At 42.5% G+C, this 16,543-nt stretch overlaps 1 protein-coding gene across 1 annotated transcript; it reads left to right on the top strand.

The window, feature by feature from the left end:
• The first annotated feature begins 578 nt into the window (after positions 1-578).
• On the top strand, positions 579-15,427 carry LOC106583177 (exportin-2). Its single transcript, XM_014167071.3, has 25 exons — positions 579-673; positions 1,785-1,875; positions 2,019-2,161; positions 2,276-2,377; positions 2,587-2,732; positions 2,843-2,933; positions 3,097-3,204; positions 3,335-3,427; positions 3,513-3,680; positions 3,768-3,897; positions 4,029-4,094; positions 4,196-4,398; positions 4,506-4,590; positions 4,700-4,761; positions 4,895-5,031; positions 5,108-5,211; positions 5,451-5,548; positions 5,656-5,806; positions 12,244-12,452; positions 12,594-12,691; positions 12,791-12,876; positions 12,985-13,066; positions 13,322-13,468; positions 13,550-13,781; positions 14,589-15,427. The coding sequence occupies exons 2-25, from the start codon at positions 1,791-1,793 to the stop codon at positions 14,676-14,678; spliced, it is 2,916 nt and encodes a 971-aa protein (XP_014022546.1). The 5' UTR covers positions 579-673; positions 1,785-1,790; the 3' UTR covers positions 14,679-15,427.
• Positions 15,428-16,543: the final 1,116 nt, after the last annotated feature.

Here is a 16,543-nt window from a genome sequence, read left to right as displayed (position 1 = left end):
TTCTTGACTGCTAATTTAGTGTCTGTGTGCTGCAATATAGAACATTCTAGTGGGCAGTGGGAACCCACTGAGTCTGGTGACTCGGCACCAGACAAGAAAAGAGAAGGGGAACCAACATACATTGTTTTTTCTTTAAGTTGTTCTATTAGGCTGGTTTAACCAATTCTGATATTTTTTCACTAATTGGTCTTTGAACCAATCAGATCAACGCTGAAAAGATCTGATGTGACTGGCCAAAATACCAATTAGTGAGAAGATCCGAATTCATCTGCCTGTCTAAATGCAGCCTTGGTCTTCCATGACCTGACTATGAGAATCAAAACCGTAATGTATATTGGGTAAATTGTCACTGACCGACTGATCTACAAATGAGTAGGCTAGTTATTTATGATGGAAGGTGATTTGTAGAACAGGCGATCGAACAATCCCAATGACTAGGTGAACATACTTGATAAATCAAAAATTGTGATCAATTCATTAGTCAATATTTTGTATACAATCTCTTCCGAACACTCGCCCATGCCAGGGGCTTGTCCAGCGTGGTTTTCCAAACTTGTTTGCGCACGCCCAGTGCACAGACCGCCCAGTGGCTTCAGATTTTTGAAAGCCATTTCGTTCGGCAGCAGCGAATAACAGCACAGACACCGGCTGAGACAACAAAAAGCAAGATAAGGTATGAGAGCTCTTTGTAATCTCATCGCTCTATCAAATGATGCATATATATTGTTGGCTAGTTTGTAGAAAAATATAAAACTGCCGTAGCCATTTCTAATTTGCCCATCGTGGATAATTTAGTTAGGTAAAAAGTTAAGTAACTAGCATTAGCAAGCTAGGTAAATGGCTAGCTAGTTACTTGCAGAATATTAATTCACAGATGGTACTATACCATGCATTAGGGCTTAGTGCTACTGCGTTGCGAGGACACAACAGAATAGGCTTTTTTATTTTTTACAGATAATTATTTCTGAACTAGCTAACGTTAGCTAATTCGCCCAAATGTAACACGCACATCAGATACTAACGCACAAGAAGACGTTCGAAGTTAGCCATGGCATGGCTGTCATTCAGGCTATTTTTGCTAGTACTGCTGGCCTACCAGACTGCCATGGCTAGTTTAGCCTACTACTAGTTAGCTAAGTAACTTAGCTAGCTACCAAACTAGCTAACATACTCAGTCATTCAGTAGCTTCGTTTATATCCTCGAAACTAGTGTTGGATATTTTTTATCCGCCAGTTCTAAACTAGTGAAACGTAAGTATTTTGAATGAGCACCATGCCAGAGTACATTGCTAACATTGCTAGCTAGTGGCTAACTGCAGCCTCCAAGTCCCGCCCCAAGTTTACTGTGATTGGATAAAGTTTCTGACCTCTGGAAAATAACGAATTCCATTGGAGCACAAAGATGATGCAAGGCTAGCTTGCTTGACTTAGTCACATTGATTGGCTGAATATAACTATCTTCAGGTGTCGTCATCATGCCGTGAAATATTAGTGGGTAGGCGTGAAGTTACTGCGCATGATTAGAAAGTGGGTAGCTGGAGACGCCACTGAATGACAAGCAACTCTATCGTTTTAAAAATGTAACGTTTCCTCATCGACTTGTAGCTAAGACAATCATTCACACCTGCACTGTTGGAACTCGGCAGTTAAGTATTTCCCTGTACACTGCAACTACATCTGCGACCCTGTGAATGTGACTAGATACAACTTTTTATTTAATCAGCTAATAGTCAGCTAGTTGAGACCATCACTATGTCTAATGTAATGATTGACTTTCTTTCTAGGGTACCATGGAGCTGAATGATGGAAACCTTCAGACACTCACAGAATTTATGCGTAAAACTCTGGACCCGGATCCATCCGTCAGACGTCCAGGTATGGGAGCTCAGAGTAGAATGCATGTTAATTTAAAACACCCATGCACTGATCAGTCATGGTATGAACATGCATACTTTGGGCATTATGTACAATTTCCCATTGCTTGACTGGAATGTTCTTATTTCCCTAATTTCTTCCAGCTGAAAAGTTTCTTGAGTCAGTTGAAGGGAACCAGAACTATCCAATATTGCTGCTTACATTATTGGAGAAATCTCAAGACAACGTGATCCGGGTGTGTGCAGCTGTCACCTTCAAAAACTACATCAAGAGAAACTGGCGCATAGTAAGTTAATGGTTACCTGAATATTGGAACAAATCAGTGTTATGAGTTGTGCAAGTATTGTTGGCCCAACGTTGGCATGACAAGTCTTACTTTGTATCCTAATATCGCTTTCAGATTGAAGATGAACCAAACAAAATCTCAGATCCCGACCGAACCACTATCAAGGCCAACATTGTAAATTTGATGTTGAGCAGCCCTGAACAGATTCAGAAACAGGTATGTCTGCACAAGAGGCAAGACCTGTTACCTGCCTATCTATTGTACATAAAGTCAGTGAGCTGGTGCTGGTTTGAATTACTTTAATCGGAGGTTCTTGGAATCCATCTGCATGAGTTCACAATCCTTCAGGATAATCCTTTTACACGATAAAAAGGGCAATTTCCATAGATGTTAGTTTTACTCCAGTGTTTACTGTTCTTCTACAGTTGAGTGATGCCATCAGCATCATCGGCAGAGAGGACTTCCCTATGAAGTGGCCGGACCTCTTGACAGAGATGGTGACTCGCTTCCAGAGCGGAGACTTCCACATCATTAACGGAGTGCTCCGGACCGCACACTCACTTTTCAAGAGGTTAATCACCATGGGCATGACACGTGGTCCTCTAATGATAGGTGTCATAGTGAATTATGTCTTTGTGGTTAGTTTTTAAAGATGTTCACACTGATCTTCTGTTTTCCCAGGTATCGACACGAGTTTAAGTCGAATGAGCTGTGGCTGGAGATTAAACTGGTGTTGGACACGTTTGCGAGTCCGCTGACTGAACTCTTCAAGGTTATTGTTTAGAGTTAATCAACCCTAACAATTGAAATATATTTCAAGTAAAAACAACAGTTCTTGAAATTGGTACTGCCCATCACTTGCTTTTAGTTTGTAGGACCTAAATTATTCAGACATGGAAAGTCATTGTCTACTATTCATGTATATTGTTTCTCAGGCCACCATTGAGCTGTGTCAGACCCATGCGACGGACATCAACGCTTTGAAGATCCTCTTCTCGTCCCTTACTCTGATTTCAAAGCTCTTCTACAGTCTCAACTTCCAGGTGCGTCCCCCACCTGCATCTTATCTGCTTTATGACCACAAGGGCATGCTGCATGTTGCTGAATTTTCATGTGCTGCTTATCACTGGAGTAAAAGTAATCTCATTCTCCCAACTTTCACTGCCTTCACAGGACCTTCCTGAGTTTTTTGAGGACAACATGGAGACCTGGATGTCTAATTTCCATAACTTGTTGACCTTGGATAATAAGCTACTACAAACAGATGTGAGTGGACTTTCACTTGTAAAATGTTCAAGTTACTGCATCAGTTGATTCAACCTTTGATAACCTTGTATTTTCCACCCAACAGGATGAAGAGGAGGCAGGTCTTCTGGAGCTGCTCAAATCTCAGATCTGTGACAACGCTGCTCTTTACGCCCAGAAGTACGATGAAGAGTTCCAGCCTTACCTGCCTCGCTTTGTCACTGCTATCTGGAACCTGCTGGTGTCCACTGGCCAGGAGGTCAAGTATGATCTGGTGAGGCTGCTGATGATGCATTCATGTACCTTATCAATATGTGGACCGCCTGCTAATACATTTGCTCCTTTTTGTTTTGTGACATAGCTTGTGAGCAATGCTATTCAGTTCCTAGCATCTGTGTGTGAAAGGCCCCACTACAAGCATCTGTTTGAGGACCAGAACACACTCACCAGCATCTGTGAGAAGGTCATTGTGCCCAACATGGAGTTCAGAAGTGAGTTCAGACTGAAATAGTGTCTTGGGCATGAATGGGTACATGGGTATTTAATACATGCCATTGTACTTTAATGGCAGATATCTGCATAATGCTCTCTGGTACTGATGCATAGATTTCTTTGGTTCCAGGTGCTGATGAGGAGGCCTTTGAGGATAACTCTGAAGAATACATCCGAAGAGATCTTGAAGGATCAGGTAATAACACAAACATGTAAACTTATCAATGAGACAAATTGAGCTGGATTATTGTTTAAGCATACAGTTGTTGACCCCTCTGTTCTGTCTCCTCCCTGCAGACATAGACACTCGGCGCAGGGCTGCCTGTGACTTAGTGAGAGGCCTGTGTAAATTCTTTGAGGGCCCGGTCACAGCCATCTTCTCTGGCTATGTGAACTCCATGCTGGGGGAGTATGCCAAGAACCCAGTGGTGAACTGGAAGCACAAAGATGCTGCCATCTACCTGGTCACATCTCTGGCCTCTAAAGCCCAGACAGCGAAGGTATGGTTATAATTCCTTTTGTATTTGGGTGTGTTTGTGGAACATTGCTCGGTTATGAACATGATTGCAGTAGACATTGAGTAATGTAAAATGTGTATCTTTTTAAGCATGGTATCACGCAGGCTAACGAGTTGGTGAACCTCACAGAATTCTTTGTGAACCACATTCTCACAGACCTCAATTCCCAAAACGGTACATATAAAGTTGACCGGATAAACAAATGATTTATGAATTCATTATCACAGCTATGGATTGCTTTATCTGCACTTTTATCAAACATGCTTACTCTGTTCTATTCTAGTCAATGAGTTTCCAGTGTTGAAGGCTGACGCCATCAAATACGTCATGATCTTCAGGAGTCAGGTTTGATTTTGTTTTTATGGTTTTTCTCCTCTGAAAATTCACTGTCATGAGTTCAGCCTACTTAAAGGTTGAAATCAACACTTTGAGGGGCCTGTGAATATCCAGTCCTCCTTTGTCCCCTCTTGTTTTCCAGTTGCCTAAAGAGCAGCTGCTGCAGGCTGTCCCTCTGCTGGTGGCCCACCTGCAGGCGGAGAGCACAGTGGAGCACACCTACGCTGCCCACGCCCTGGAGAGACTTTTTACCATGAGGGGCCCCAACAACTCCACACTGTGAGTAGTTACCCAGCTACTTTGTGTCTATAGTTGATTATCTTAATCTTATCCAACACTACACAATGTGTTTCAGTATCACTCCTACAGAGATGGCCCCCTTCACAGAACAGCTGCTCAACAACCTGTTCAAAGCCCTGGCTCTGCCTGGCTCATCAGAGAACGAATATATCATGAAAGGTACGGGGGTTTGAGGGTTAACTGCTCTGCTAATAACTTAAATAGATTTAATGATATGTCTAACTATCCTTTTGCGGCTAGGATAATTATCTATCCTAGGATAACTATCCTTTTGTGGTGACATGAGGTTGCGGACGACATGTTACTTAAGTTTTTGTGGGCAATGTTATTTTTTTATTTTTTGGGGGGTGTGTACGATCCTTGTTTTCTACGCTGACATCTCCTTCATTCTCTTCCAGCCATCATGCGCAGCTTTTCCCTCCTGCAGGAGACCATTGTTCCTTACATCCCCACACTGATTGGCCAGCTCACTCACAAGCTCCTCCTCGTTAGCAAGGTAGGTCACACCCTTGTCTGTGCTGTGGTAGATACATAGACACAATGTAAGTCAGCTCATGTGTGTAAGTAGCAGCTGTATATACCGGTATCATGTGTTTCTTTCAGAACCCCAGCAAGCCTCACTTTAACCACTACCTGTTTGAGTCCCTGTGCCTGTCTATCCGGATCACCTGCAAGGCCAACCCTACCACTGTGGGCAGCTTCGAGGAGGCCCTCTTCCCAGTCTTCACTGAGATTCTACAGAATGACGTACAGGGTATGTGGCTTTACCCTAGAAAGAAGCAGGTTCCAGCAGTCCATGTTAAGCATAAGATTGCTCATCTTAGTAGGACAGGCCTAGGAAAGCGAGTGGAAGGTGAATGATTTGTATTTATTGGGATCCCCATTAGCCGACAACAATGGGATAGCTAGTCTTATTGGGGTTCAACACAACGAAAAAAAATACTTTTTTTTTTTTTTTAACATTTTAAGAACATTAACGTGTGTGCATCGATCAGTTACACATCTCAGTACATACACACAAGTAGGTCACATTTGGGGGAGGCGTTGTGCCTTGAGGTGTTGCTTTATTTGTTTTTCAATCCATGTTTGGTAGTTAGGTCTTTCTTTGCAGCACTTGACCATATGATTGGACAATAATCAAGATAAGCTAAAACTAGAGCCTGCAGGACTTGCTTTGTGGAGTGTTGTCAAAACAGCAGAGCATCTCTTTATTACAGACAGACCTCTCCCCAACTTTACAACCATTGAGTCTATATGTTTTGACCATGACAGTTTACAATCTAAGGTAACACCATGTCATTTTTTCTCAACATTTTGTTCAACAGCCACACCGTTCATTACCAGATACAGCTGAGGTCTAGAACTTAGGGAATGATTTGTACCAAATCCACTGCTCTTAGTTTTAGATGTTCAGGACCAGTTTATTACTGGCCACCCATTCGATAACACACTGCAACTCTTTAACCTCTCTAGGGTAGGTGGCACCAAATCGTCCCACCTACGTAACAGCCAGTGTAATCCCGTGGCACGTTATTCAAAAACCTCAAAAATGCAAAAACTTCAATTTTTCCAAACATATGACTATTTTACACCATTTTAAAGACAAGACTCTCGTTAATCTAACCACACTGTCCGATTTCAAAAAGGCTTTACAACGAAAGCAAAACATTAGATTATGTCAGCAGAGTACCCAGCCAGAAATAATCAGACACCCATTTTTCAAGCTAGCATATAATGTCACATAAACCCAAACCACAGCTAAATGCAGCACTAACCTTTGATGATCTTCATCAGATGACAACCCTAGGACATTATGTTATACAATACATGCATGTTTTGTTCAATCAAGTTCATATTTATATCAAAAACCAGCTTTTTACATTAGCATGTGACTAGCATGTGACTAGCATTCCCACCGAACACTGCCGGTGAATTTACTAAATTACTCACGATAAACGTTCACAAAAAGCATAACAATTATTTTAAGAATTATAGATACAGAACTCCTCTATGCACTCGATATGTCCGATTTTAAAATAGCTTTTCGGTGAAAGCACATTTTGCAATATTCTCAGTAGATAGCCCGGCATCACAGGGCTAGCTATTTAGACACCCAGCAAGTTTAGCACTCACCAAAGTCAGATTTACTATAAGAAAAATGATATTACCTTTGCTGTCTTCGTCAGAATGCACTCCCAGGACTTCTACTTCAATAACAAATGTTGGTTTGGTTCAAAATAATCCATAGTTATATCCAAACAGCGGCGTTTTGTTCGTGCGTTCAAGACACTATCCGAAAGGGTAAATAAGGGTGACGAGCACGGCGCAATTCGTGACAAAAAATTCTAAATATTCCATTACCGTACTTCGAAGCATGTCAACCGCTGTTTAAAATCAATTTTTATGCCATTTTTCTCATAAAAAAGCGATAATATTCCGACCGGGAGTCTGCGTTTAGGTAAACAGACGAAAGAAAATAAAGCATGGGGTAGACTCGGGCACGCGCCTAAGCCCATAGTACTCTGATCGGCCACTTGCCAAAAGCGATAATGTGTTTCAGCCAGAGGCTGCCTCGATATCGTTCAGCTTTTTCCCGGGCTCTGAGAGCCGTAGGAAGTGTCACGTTAGAGCAAAGATCCTCAGTCTTCAATAAAAAGAGCCAAGATGAAACACAACTTGTCAGACAGGCCACTTCCTGCATGGAATCTTCTCAGGTTTTGGCCTGCCAAATGAGTTCTGTTATACTCAGACACCATTCAAACAGTTTTAGAAACTTTAGGGTGTTTTCTATCCAAAGCCAATAATTATATGCATATTCTAGTTACTGGGCAGGAGTAGTAACCAGATTAAATCGGGTACGTTTTTTATCCGGCTGTGTCAATACTGCCCCCTAGCCATAACAGGTTAAGTGACTTCATTAGCTATGGTTGACTCATCAGAATACATGGACACACATGCCTTTTTAATGCCAGCGGCAGGTCATTGGTAAAAATGGGAAAGAGTAGAGGGCCTAGAGAACTGCCCTACGGTACACCACACTTTACATGTTTGACATGAGAAGCTTCAATTAAATAAAACCCTCAGTTCTTTCAATAGATTGCTCTGAATCCACAATATGGCAGAGGTTGAAAACCAAAACGCATACTTTTTCTCTACCGGTTATGGTCAGTAATTTCGAAGGCTGCACTGAAATCTAACAGTACAGCTATCAATTTCTTTCAACCAATCATCAGTCATTTGTGTCGGTGCAGTACCTGTTGAGTGCCCTTCTTTATAAGCATGCTCAGTCAGTTGTTTTGTTTGCAGAGAAATGGCATTGTATTTGGTCAAACTACATTTTTTCCTACAGTTTGCTAAGAGCTGGCAGGTCTGCTGTTAGAACCAGGTAAGGCTGCTTTGCCGCTCTTGGGTAGCAAAATTACTTTGGCTTCCCTCCAGGCCAGAGGACAAATACTTTCCTCTAGGCTCAGATTAAAGATATGACAGATAGGAGTGGCCATAGTCAGCTACCATCCTCGGGTAGCTTTCCATCTGTTGTTAATGCCTGGGGGGTTTGTCATTATTGATCGATAACAATAATTTACCCACCTCTCCCACACTACATTAACAAAATTCGTACTTACAATGCTTTTCTTTATTTTCTTTTTTTTTATGCATGAGTATGATGGCTCACTGTTCGTTGTTGGCATTTCCTGCCTAAGTTTGTCTACTTTGCCAATGAAATAATCCTTAAAATAATTGGCAACATCAAATGGTTTTGTGATGAATAAGCCATCTGATTCGATGAAAGATGGAGTTGAATTTGTCTTTCTGCTCATAATTTAGTGTTTTTTCCCCCCATTCTTTATCATTGATCTTGGCTATAAAAACGTTTATTTTTGTTGCTTTTAGTCACATAATTTGTGAGTCAGATGTGTAGCCAGAATTATTAGCCACTTTTGCCACATCTCTTTCAACCATTCAGTTTTTCAATTCCTCATCAATCCATGGAGCAGTCAGTTTCTGAACAAGTGCATCTTTATCAATAATTGGAAGAAGCAATTTCATAAATTCATCAAGTGCAGCGTCCGGATAATCCTTATTAGACCAACGGAAATGTTTAACATTCAAGAGTCACAGCAAAATCTTTTTATATGTTCTCATATAGACTATTATAGGCCCACCTTTTGGAAATGTTGTTTTCCTTGATATAGCCACTATATTGTGATCACTGCATCCAAAGGGTATGGATACAGCTTTTCGAACAAATTTCTACATTATTAGTAATCACATGATCAATACATGTGGATGATCTTGTTCCTGCAGTGTTTGTAAACACCCCGGTAGGTTGATTTAATAACATGAACCAGATTACTGGCACTGGTTAGTGAGAAGCTTCCTCTTGAGTGGACAGCTTGATTAAATATTCAGGTCCCCAAGAAATGGAACTCTGTTTACATCTCATACACTATCAAGCATTTCACTTGGTGGCCTATAGCAACACCACAAAAGGAAAATACTTTAGATGTGCCAGGTGAACCTGCAACCACAACACTGCAATAACACTTGACATAAGATATTCTCTAAGTGTTACAGGGATATGGCTCTGTGTGTGTGTGTGCATATACAGTGCATTGGAAAGTATTTAGACCCCTTCCCATTTCCCACATTTTTTTACGTTGCAGCCTTAATCTAAAATTGAGGGGGGAAAATGCATTTAATCTATCTACACAATACTTTTTTAAATGCAAGTCCGTGAAGAACAATTTCTTATTTACTGTAACGGCCTACCCCAGCCAAACCTGGACGACGCTGGGCCAACTGTGCGCCGCCCTATGGGACTCCCAATCATGGCCGGATGTGATACAGCCTGGAATCGAACCAGAGACTTGTGCCACTCGGGAGCCCTACCCCATAATGACAAAGCGAAAACGGGTTATAAAATTAAACAGAATTACTTGATTTACATAGTCAAAAGTTTAGACGCATACCTACTCATTCCAGGGTTTTTCTTTATTTTTACAATTTTATACATTGTAGAATAATAGTTTAGACCTCAACTAGGAAATAACAGACATGAAATCATGTAGAATCCAGAAGTGTTAAACAAATCAATTTATTTGAGATTCTTCAAAGTAGCCACCCTTTGCCTCGACAGCTTTGCACACTCTTGGGATTCTCTCAACCAGCTTCATGAGGTAGTCACATGGAATGCATTTCAATTAACAGGTGTGCCTTAAGTTCATTTGTGGAATTTCTTTCCTTAATGCGTTTGAGCCAGTCAGTTGTGTCGTGACAAGGTAGGGGTGGTATATAGAAGATAGCTCTATTTGGTAAAAGACCAAGTCCATATTATGGCAAGAACAGCTCAAATGAGCAAAGAGAAGCGACGGTCCATTACTTTAAGACCTGAAGGTCAGTCAATCCAAAAATGTCAAACTTGTGCCAAGGCGGCAGACCGCGCTATGATGAAACTGTCTCTCATGAGGACCTCTGATGCAGAGGATGAGTTCATTAGTTACCAGCCTCAGAAATTGCAGCCCAGATAAATGCTTCAGAGTTCAATTAACATGCGCATCTCAACATCAACTGTTCAGAGAAGACTGTGTGAATCGGGCCTTCATGGTCGAATTGTTGCAAAGAAACCACTACTAAAGGACACCAATATTAAGAGACTTGCTTGGGCCAAGAAACACAGGCATCCGAATTTGTGATTTTTGGTTCCTACCGCTGTGTCTTTATGAGAAGCAAAGTAGGTGAACAGATCTCCACATGTGTTTCCCACCGTGAAGTGTGGGGGTGCTTTGCTGGTAAAACTGTCTGATTTATTTAGAATTCAAGGCACACTTAACCTGCATGGTTACCACAGCATTCTGCAGCGATATGCCATCCCATGTGGTTTGCGCTTAGTGGAACTATCATTTGGTTTCCAACAGAACAATGACCCAACAGACCTCCAGGTTGTATAAGGGCTATTTGACCAAGATGGAGTGGTGCATCAGATGACTTGGCCTCCACAATCACCCGACCTCAACCCAATTGAGGTGGTTTGGGATGAGCTGGACCGCAGAGTGAAGGAAAGCAGCCAACAAGTGCTCAGCATATATGTGAACTATCAAGACTGGAAAAGCATTCCAGGTGATGCTGGTTGAGAGAGTGCAAAGCTCTCAAGAGAAAGGGTGGTTACTTTTTGAAGAATCTTAAATATATTTTGACTAGTTTAACACTTTTTTTTTTTTTTTCTTCTTCTTTTGATTCCATGATTCCATGTGGTGTTATTCACTATTCTACAATGTGGGAAAATGTTTAAAAAAAATAAAGAACCCTGGAATGAGTAGATGTCAACTTTTGACCGGTAATGTGTGTCTGTCTGTGTGCAATAGAAAATATACATTCAGTCCATTAATCAGTTGCTATGGTGAAGCTACGAACCCAAAGGCTTGGCGCTCTCGTCCCTTCTATTCTCCTGTTTAAATTCATCGAACTGCTAACTGTTCTTCAGGACATGGACCTCTCTGGTCAGGTTGGCCATTCTTTTATTAGTTGACTCCATCAGTATTTGGACAAAACACTTGAAGCTTTTTTTCTTGTTGTAATAACTTCTTGTAGAACTATTTTTGTTTGTTTTAAGAGATTATCTGTGATAGACACCACTGTCCAACAATAGTCCCACCGGCTTTGGTCTTTGTCATAGTAGCGATGTAGGTTATGCTGTTACTCCTCACAGTTCCAGGGAGGGCAGTTTGCAGGGAAGCTTGAAAACAGCAACAAACAGCCATTCCGGGACAGTTCGCAGTCCCAGCCACAATGGCTAACCACGTCGCGGGCCGCGTTCAAGCCCTCAAGAAAACCCTTCTAGCTTGATAGGCAGCTAGGCTAGCTGCTACACCAAACCGCTCCTCTGACCCGTCCTTGGTCGGCAGGATCACTGGACACATAGTGGTCCCAGCTACTGATGCCAACTGTTTTGCAGGATCCAAACTAAAAAGGTAGCTAGCTTGTAACAACTTTTTCAATAGACTTTCCAAAACAACAAACCAAGCTCTCTCTTGTTCAACAGGAAGTGGGGTGCTTCCAGGTTAAAACGAGCGTTGACATTTATCACCCCTTCTGAAGGGGTTGTGGAGCCATCCTCTGAACTCCATGTATGCAAGCTTGACAAACTACACATTGCCCTTCTTACATCAACTTTCCCCCCTTCTGTTGTTGCAGAGTTTGTGCCCTACGTGTTCCAGGTGATGTCTCTGCTTCTGGAGATCCACACCAGCTCCATCCCCAACTCCTACATGGCCCTGTTCCCCCACCTGCTGCAGCCCGTGCTTTGGGAACGCGCTGGCAACATCCCTCCTCTGGTGCGCCTGCTTCAGGCCTACCTGGAGAAGGGGGCTGCCACCATAGCCAGCTCTGCTGCTGATAAAATAGTGAGTAACATCTGGGGGCATGTTGGTGGTAAAAGGACTCTTACTGTACATAATATTCTGTAACCTACCAGTCTTAGTTTAACTGAGGTGTGCAATTGGTTAGTTGTCGTCATCTGCCGTTAAACTGCTCTCCCTGTACAGCCTGGTCTGCTAGGAGTCTTCCAGAAGCTCATAGCCTCCAAGGCCAATGACCACCAAGGTTTCTACCTGATGAACAGCATCATAGAGCACATGCCCACGTGAGTCGACCACCTGTCTATCTGATAACTAAATAAAGGACTTTGTATGTAATTGACATGGAGGCTGTATCATGAGTTGTCTTGCTCGCTCTCTCTCAGGGAGTCCATTGTTCAGTACAGGAAACAGATCTTCATTCTACTCTTCCAGAGACTGCAGAGCTCCAAAACAACCAAGTTCATCAAGAGTGAGTACAGCTTAAAACTAATGTTGACATTGTCTAGTTTTAAAACGTACTTGGTGTGGCTCTGATCTCTCAATGCTGCACATTTTCAAAGTGTCCTCTTTTCCATAGGTTTCATGGTTTTTATCAATCTGTATGGTGTCAAGTATGGCGCCATTGCTCTGCAGGAGATTTTTGACAGCATACAGCCAAAGTAAGTGTCTCTTGTCAGATGAAATTAGACTGACATGTTTGTTTTCCATCATCATGGATATGTTCATTAGTGTAGCCTTAAAGCTGAGTGTGCAGATCTGCTCGCTGAACACAAGCCAGTCAGTTGTCCCTTTTGGTTTTAAAGGCCAACCATGTCATATGTGAAAGGATAAGCCTAGAAGTTTAATCATAGTCCTTAATTATTCTGATAGCCATGCGCAAAGATATTGTCAGTGCTGGGTCTTCTTTCTTATAGGATGTTTGGCATGGTGCTGGAGAAGATAGTCATTCCAGAGGTGCAGAAGGTGTCTGGCCCAGTGGAGAAGAAGATCTGTGCCGTGGGCATCACCAAGATCCTCACCGAGTGCCCGGCAATGATGGACACAGAGTACACCAAACTCTGGTGCGAAACGGTCCTGAAGTATTATCACACTTTTTAGTGGTTCTAGTAAATTAATGGTCTGCTAAATTATTTATTCTTTAGGACCCCCCTGCTCCAGGCCCTGATTGGTCTGTTTGAGCTGCCAGAGGATGACAGCATCCCTGACGACGAGCACTTCATTGACATTGAGGACACGGCCAGTTACCAGACGGCTTTCTCCCAGCTGGCCTTTGCTGGGAAGAAGGAGCACGACCCCATCGGTGACGCTGTCAGCAACCCCAAGATCCTGCTAGCTCAGTCCCTCCACAAGCTCTCCACTGCTTGTCCTGGACGGGTAAGTTCATATATTGAAATGCATGAATACTAGGCTATGTTTAGAGGCATTGGGGCTCTTGGCTAAATCACTCCTTATAGCAGGAACATTATACAGCAAGGCTACAAGAGATGGCACATCCACCTTGCGTTCCAATCTTCTACTCTCTTCATATGAGTCAGTCGGTCAGTTTTAAGCAGAGTTCGAAACAAAATGGTATAAAAGTTAAACACCAACTCCGTGGCCTTGTGGTTAGTGTCTGCTCTGGGATTGGAAGGTGTGAGGTTCGATACCCAGTCAAGTCATACCAAATACAAAAAAAAATTAAGGATATGTTTTGGGGTTGAGGACCTGTGACACATTAGTGTTCTGTCAAAGGTGTGTACTTATACAACAAGCTGCCTCACGCTATAGGTACAGGAGATGGGCTCCTGTCCTATGTTCCATTATGTCTCGGACAATGCTTACTTCTAAAAGTAAAGCCCCAGCCGACTGAGCCAGCCTCTCAGAGAGACTAAGGTGCTCTAGCGCAGCATAGACGGTGTGCGGCCCCAGGAAAAGCAGTGCATGTACAACATTTTGGCTCCTAGATTGCCAATGACTGAATGTTCTATTTTTATATTTTTGTAACTATTTAGTATGTTTAGAGGTGAAGGGTAGACGCGAGAGTGCTGAAAGAGCAGTGGGTCGGATTCGAATCCATGCTGGTAGCGGTACATTGTACATGCTTAGACTGCAAATAGTTGTTTATTTTGTATAGTGTATGTAGATGCTTACATTTTAGTAGTTGACAGATGCGTGACTCTCTCCTGTTCTCCCCAATGGCAGGTCCTCTCTATGTTGAGCACCAGCCTGAATGCTGAGGCCCTCCGGTACCTGCAGGGTTACCTCCAGGCTGCATCTGTACAGCTGGTGTGAAGACACTGCAGCTTCCGCACTGACGCGTAATGGAGACCATGACACTGCACTGTCTGTCGCCCATGGGCAACACCAGGACTGGGACAGACTCGCCAGGACTGAGTGGACAGAAGATTGACTGATTGACTTTACTCATGGTGGATACTTGGACAATGGGTCAACATTTTCATCTATGAATTGGGATTTTTATGTTTTTTTAAGTGTTAAAAGAAAATAAATGTAATATGTTACCTTTAAAGAGCGCACCAGAATATATATATTGTCTCAGTCCCTAATTGGCTTGCTGTGTGGTTGGCAAGTTGAGCAAGGCTGGCGTCACCAACACTCAGCTTTGTGAATATAATGCTTTGATATGTTTCTGCTTGATGTCGATTTGTCATTTATAACAACGACTGGTCATTGCGAATTGACAGTATTCTAGAACAAGTATTGGCCCCAAAACATTATGCTTAAAGGGATACTTAGATTTTGGCAATGATTTGATCTATTTCCCCAGAGTTTGATTTAACTAGTTGATACCATTTTTAGGTCTCTGGTCTGTATGAAGGAATTTAGAGGTAGTTTTGCGAACCAATGCTAACTAGCCTTAGATACCCGTAGACTTACTCTGGGGAAGTAGAGCAAGGGCCTCATTTACAAAATCCTGAGGTATCCCTTTAATATTTTTCTGCATGTAGCTAGTCACGGCATTGTCTTTTGATGTGAATAAAGAGGCACTTGTATAAAACCGGTGCTGATTAGCACTTTCAGTGACGACTCCTGTCGATGTGACTAAGTCAAAACTGAGTTATGAACTGTCTGCTTTAGAGGGATGACTGAAAAGCCTGAATGATTCCCAGTCAAACCGGTTAAATGATTTAAGCAAGCAATATGCTTAACTTAATCTTTATTAGATGCTGCTCACCTACTAGACCTGCGCTGGTTCTGAGGCACTGTCCGAATCTATCATACTCCCAGTACATGGTGTCACAGAAACATCCCCACTACTGTCACACTCCCAGTACCTGGTGTCACAGAAACATCCCCACTACTGTCACACTCCCAGTACCTGGTGTCACAGAAACATCCCCAGTTGTTCTTTCTTTTTTCCTGTGTCCAGTGGCAGTATGCCTGTCCTGAGCGTCCTCAAAAGGCTTTGTCTATTGCGCCAATACACAGCCCCATCTTCTGTCCTGACTGTATATGAATGAGGCGCAACCACCTCCAATACAATAGCCTTTCTATCCCATGAATCCGAATTCAAACCACATCCTGAGTTTCCAATGGTGACAACACTCTAGCACTTTTGTCGTAGAGTTTTTGTCTTAACTTCAATTGCAGGGCCCTATCCCACATAGCTAATGGGCAGTCATTCAGGCAGAGAATAGGCAACCTGGAAGGCAACTTGCATCCCATTAGGATTTCTGTAGGTGACCGGCCACATTCCAAGGGCGCTGCTCTGTAAGACAAAGCCAAGTATGGATCAGTCCCACTATGTGCTACCTTTTTTTTTTGTTTTTTATCTTCACGATTTGCACACATTTTTAAGCCTTTGTTACTTTTAGGATATAGCAGACTTGAAGTTGACTGAACTAGCAACAACAAAAAATCTAATGCAAAATCGGTCTTTGCTGTAGTGCTGGACAAGAGTGCAATATCAGGGTAATTTGACAAGTAGTCAAGTCAACAAATAGTCCTTACCATTGCAGTGAAACAAGTCAACTCCAACCTTCTCCCAGGCTGTGGTGGGTACCACTCATAGGCATGGGCTCCTTGGACTGTATAATGAAATTTGAGACGTGTCACAATTTCCCACCATTTGCTCAATGTCAGAATTTATATTTGGCCAATGAAGGGACTCTGGCCCTTCTCTTATGTTTCTCAGC

The sequence above is a fragment of the Salmo salar genome, chromosome 22 (genome assembly GCF_965601325.2).
Source record: "Salmo salar chromosome 22, fSalSal1, whole genome shotgun sequence".
In the NCBI taxonomy this organism is placed as follows: Eukaryota; Metazoa; Chordata; class Actinopteri; order Salmoniformes; family Salmonidae; genus Salmo; species Salmo salar.
Note: the sequence above shows the minus strand (reverse complement) of the source record. Positions and strands in the feature narration are given on the sequence as shown.

Coding starts and splice junctions, on each gene's coding strand:
- LOC106583177 (XM_014167071.3), top strand. CDS start 1,791: ATGGAGCTGAATGATGGAAACCTTCAGACACTCACAGAATTTATGCGT. Junction 12,877..12,984: donor AACAACCAAGTTCATCAAGA/GTGAGTACAGCT, acceptor TCTTTTCCATAG/GTTTCATGGTTTTTATCAAT. Junction 13,067..13,321: donor TTTGACAGCATACAGCCAAA/GTAAGTGTCTCT, acceptor TCTTTCTTATAG/GATGTTTGGCATGGTGCTGG.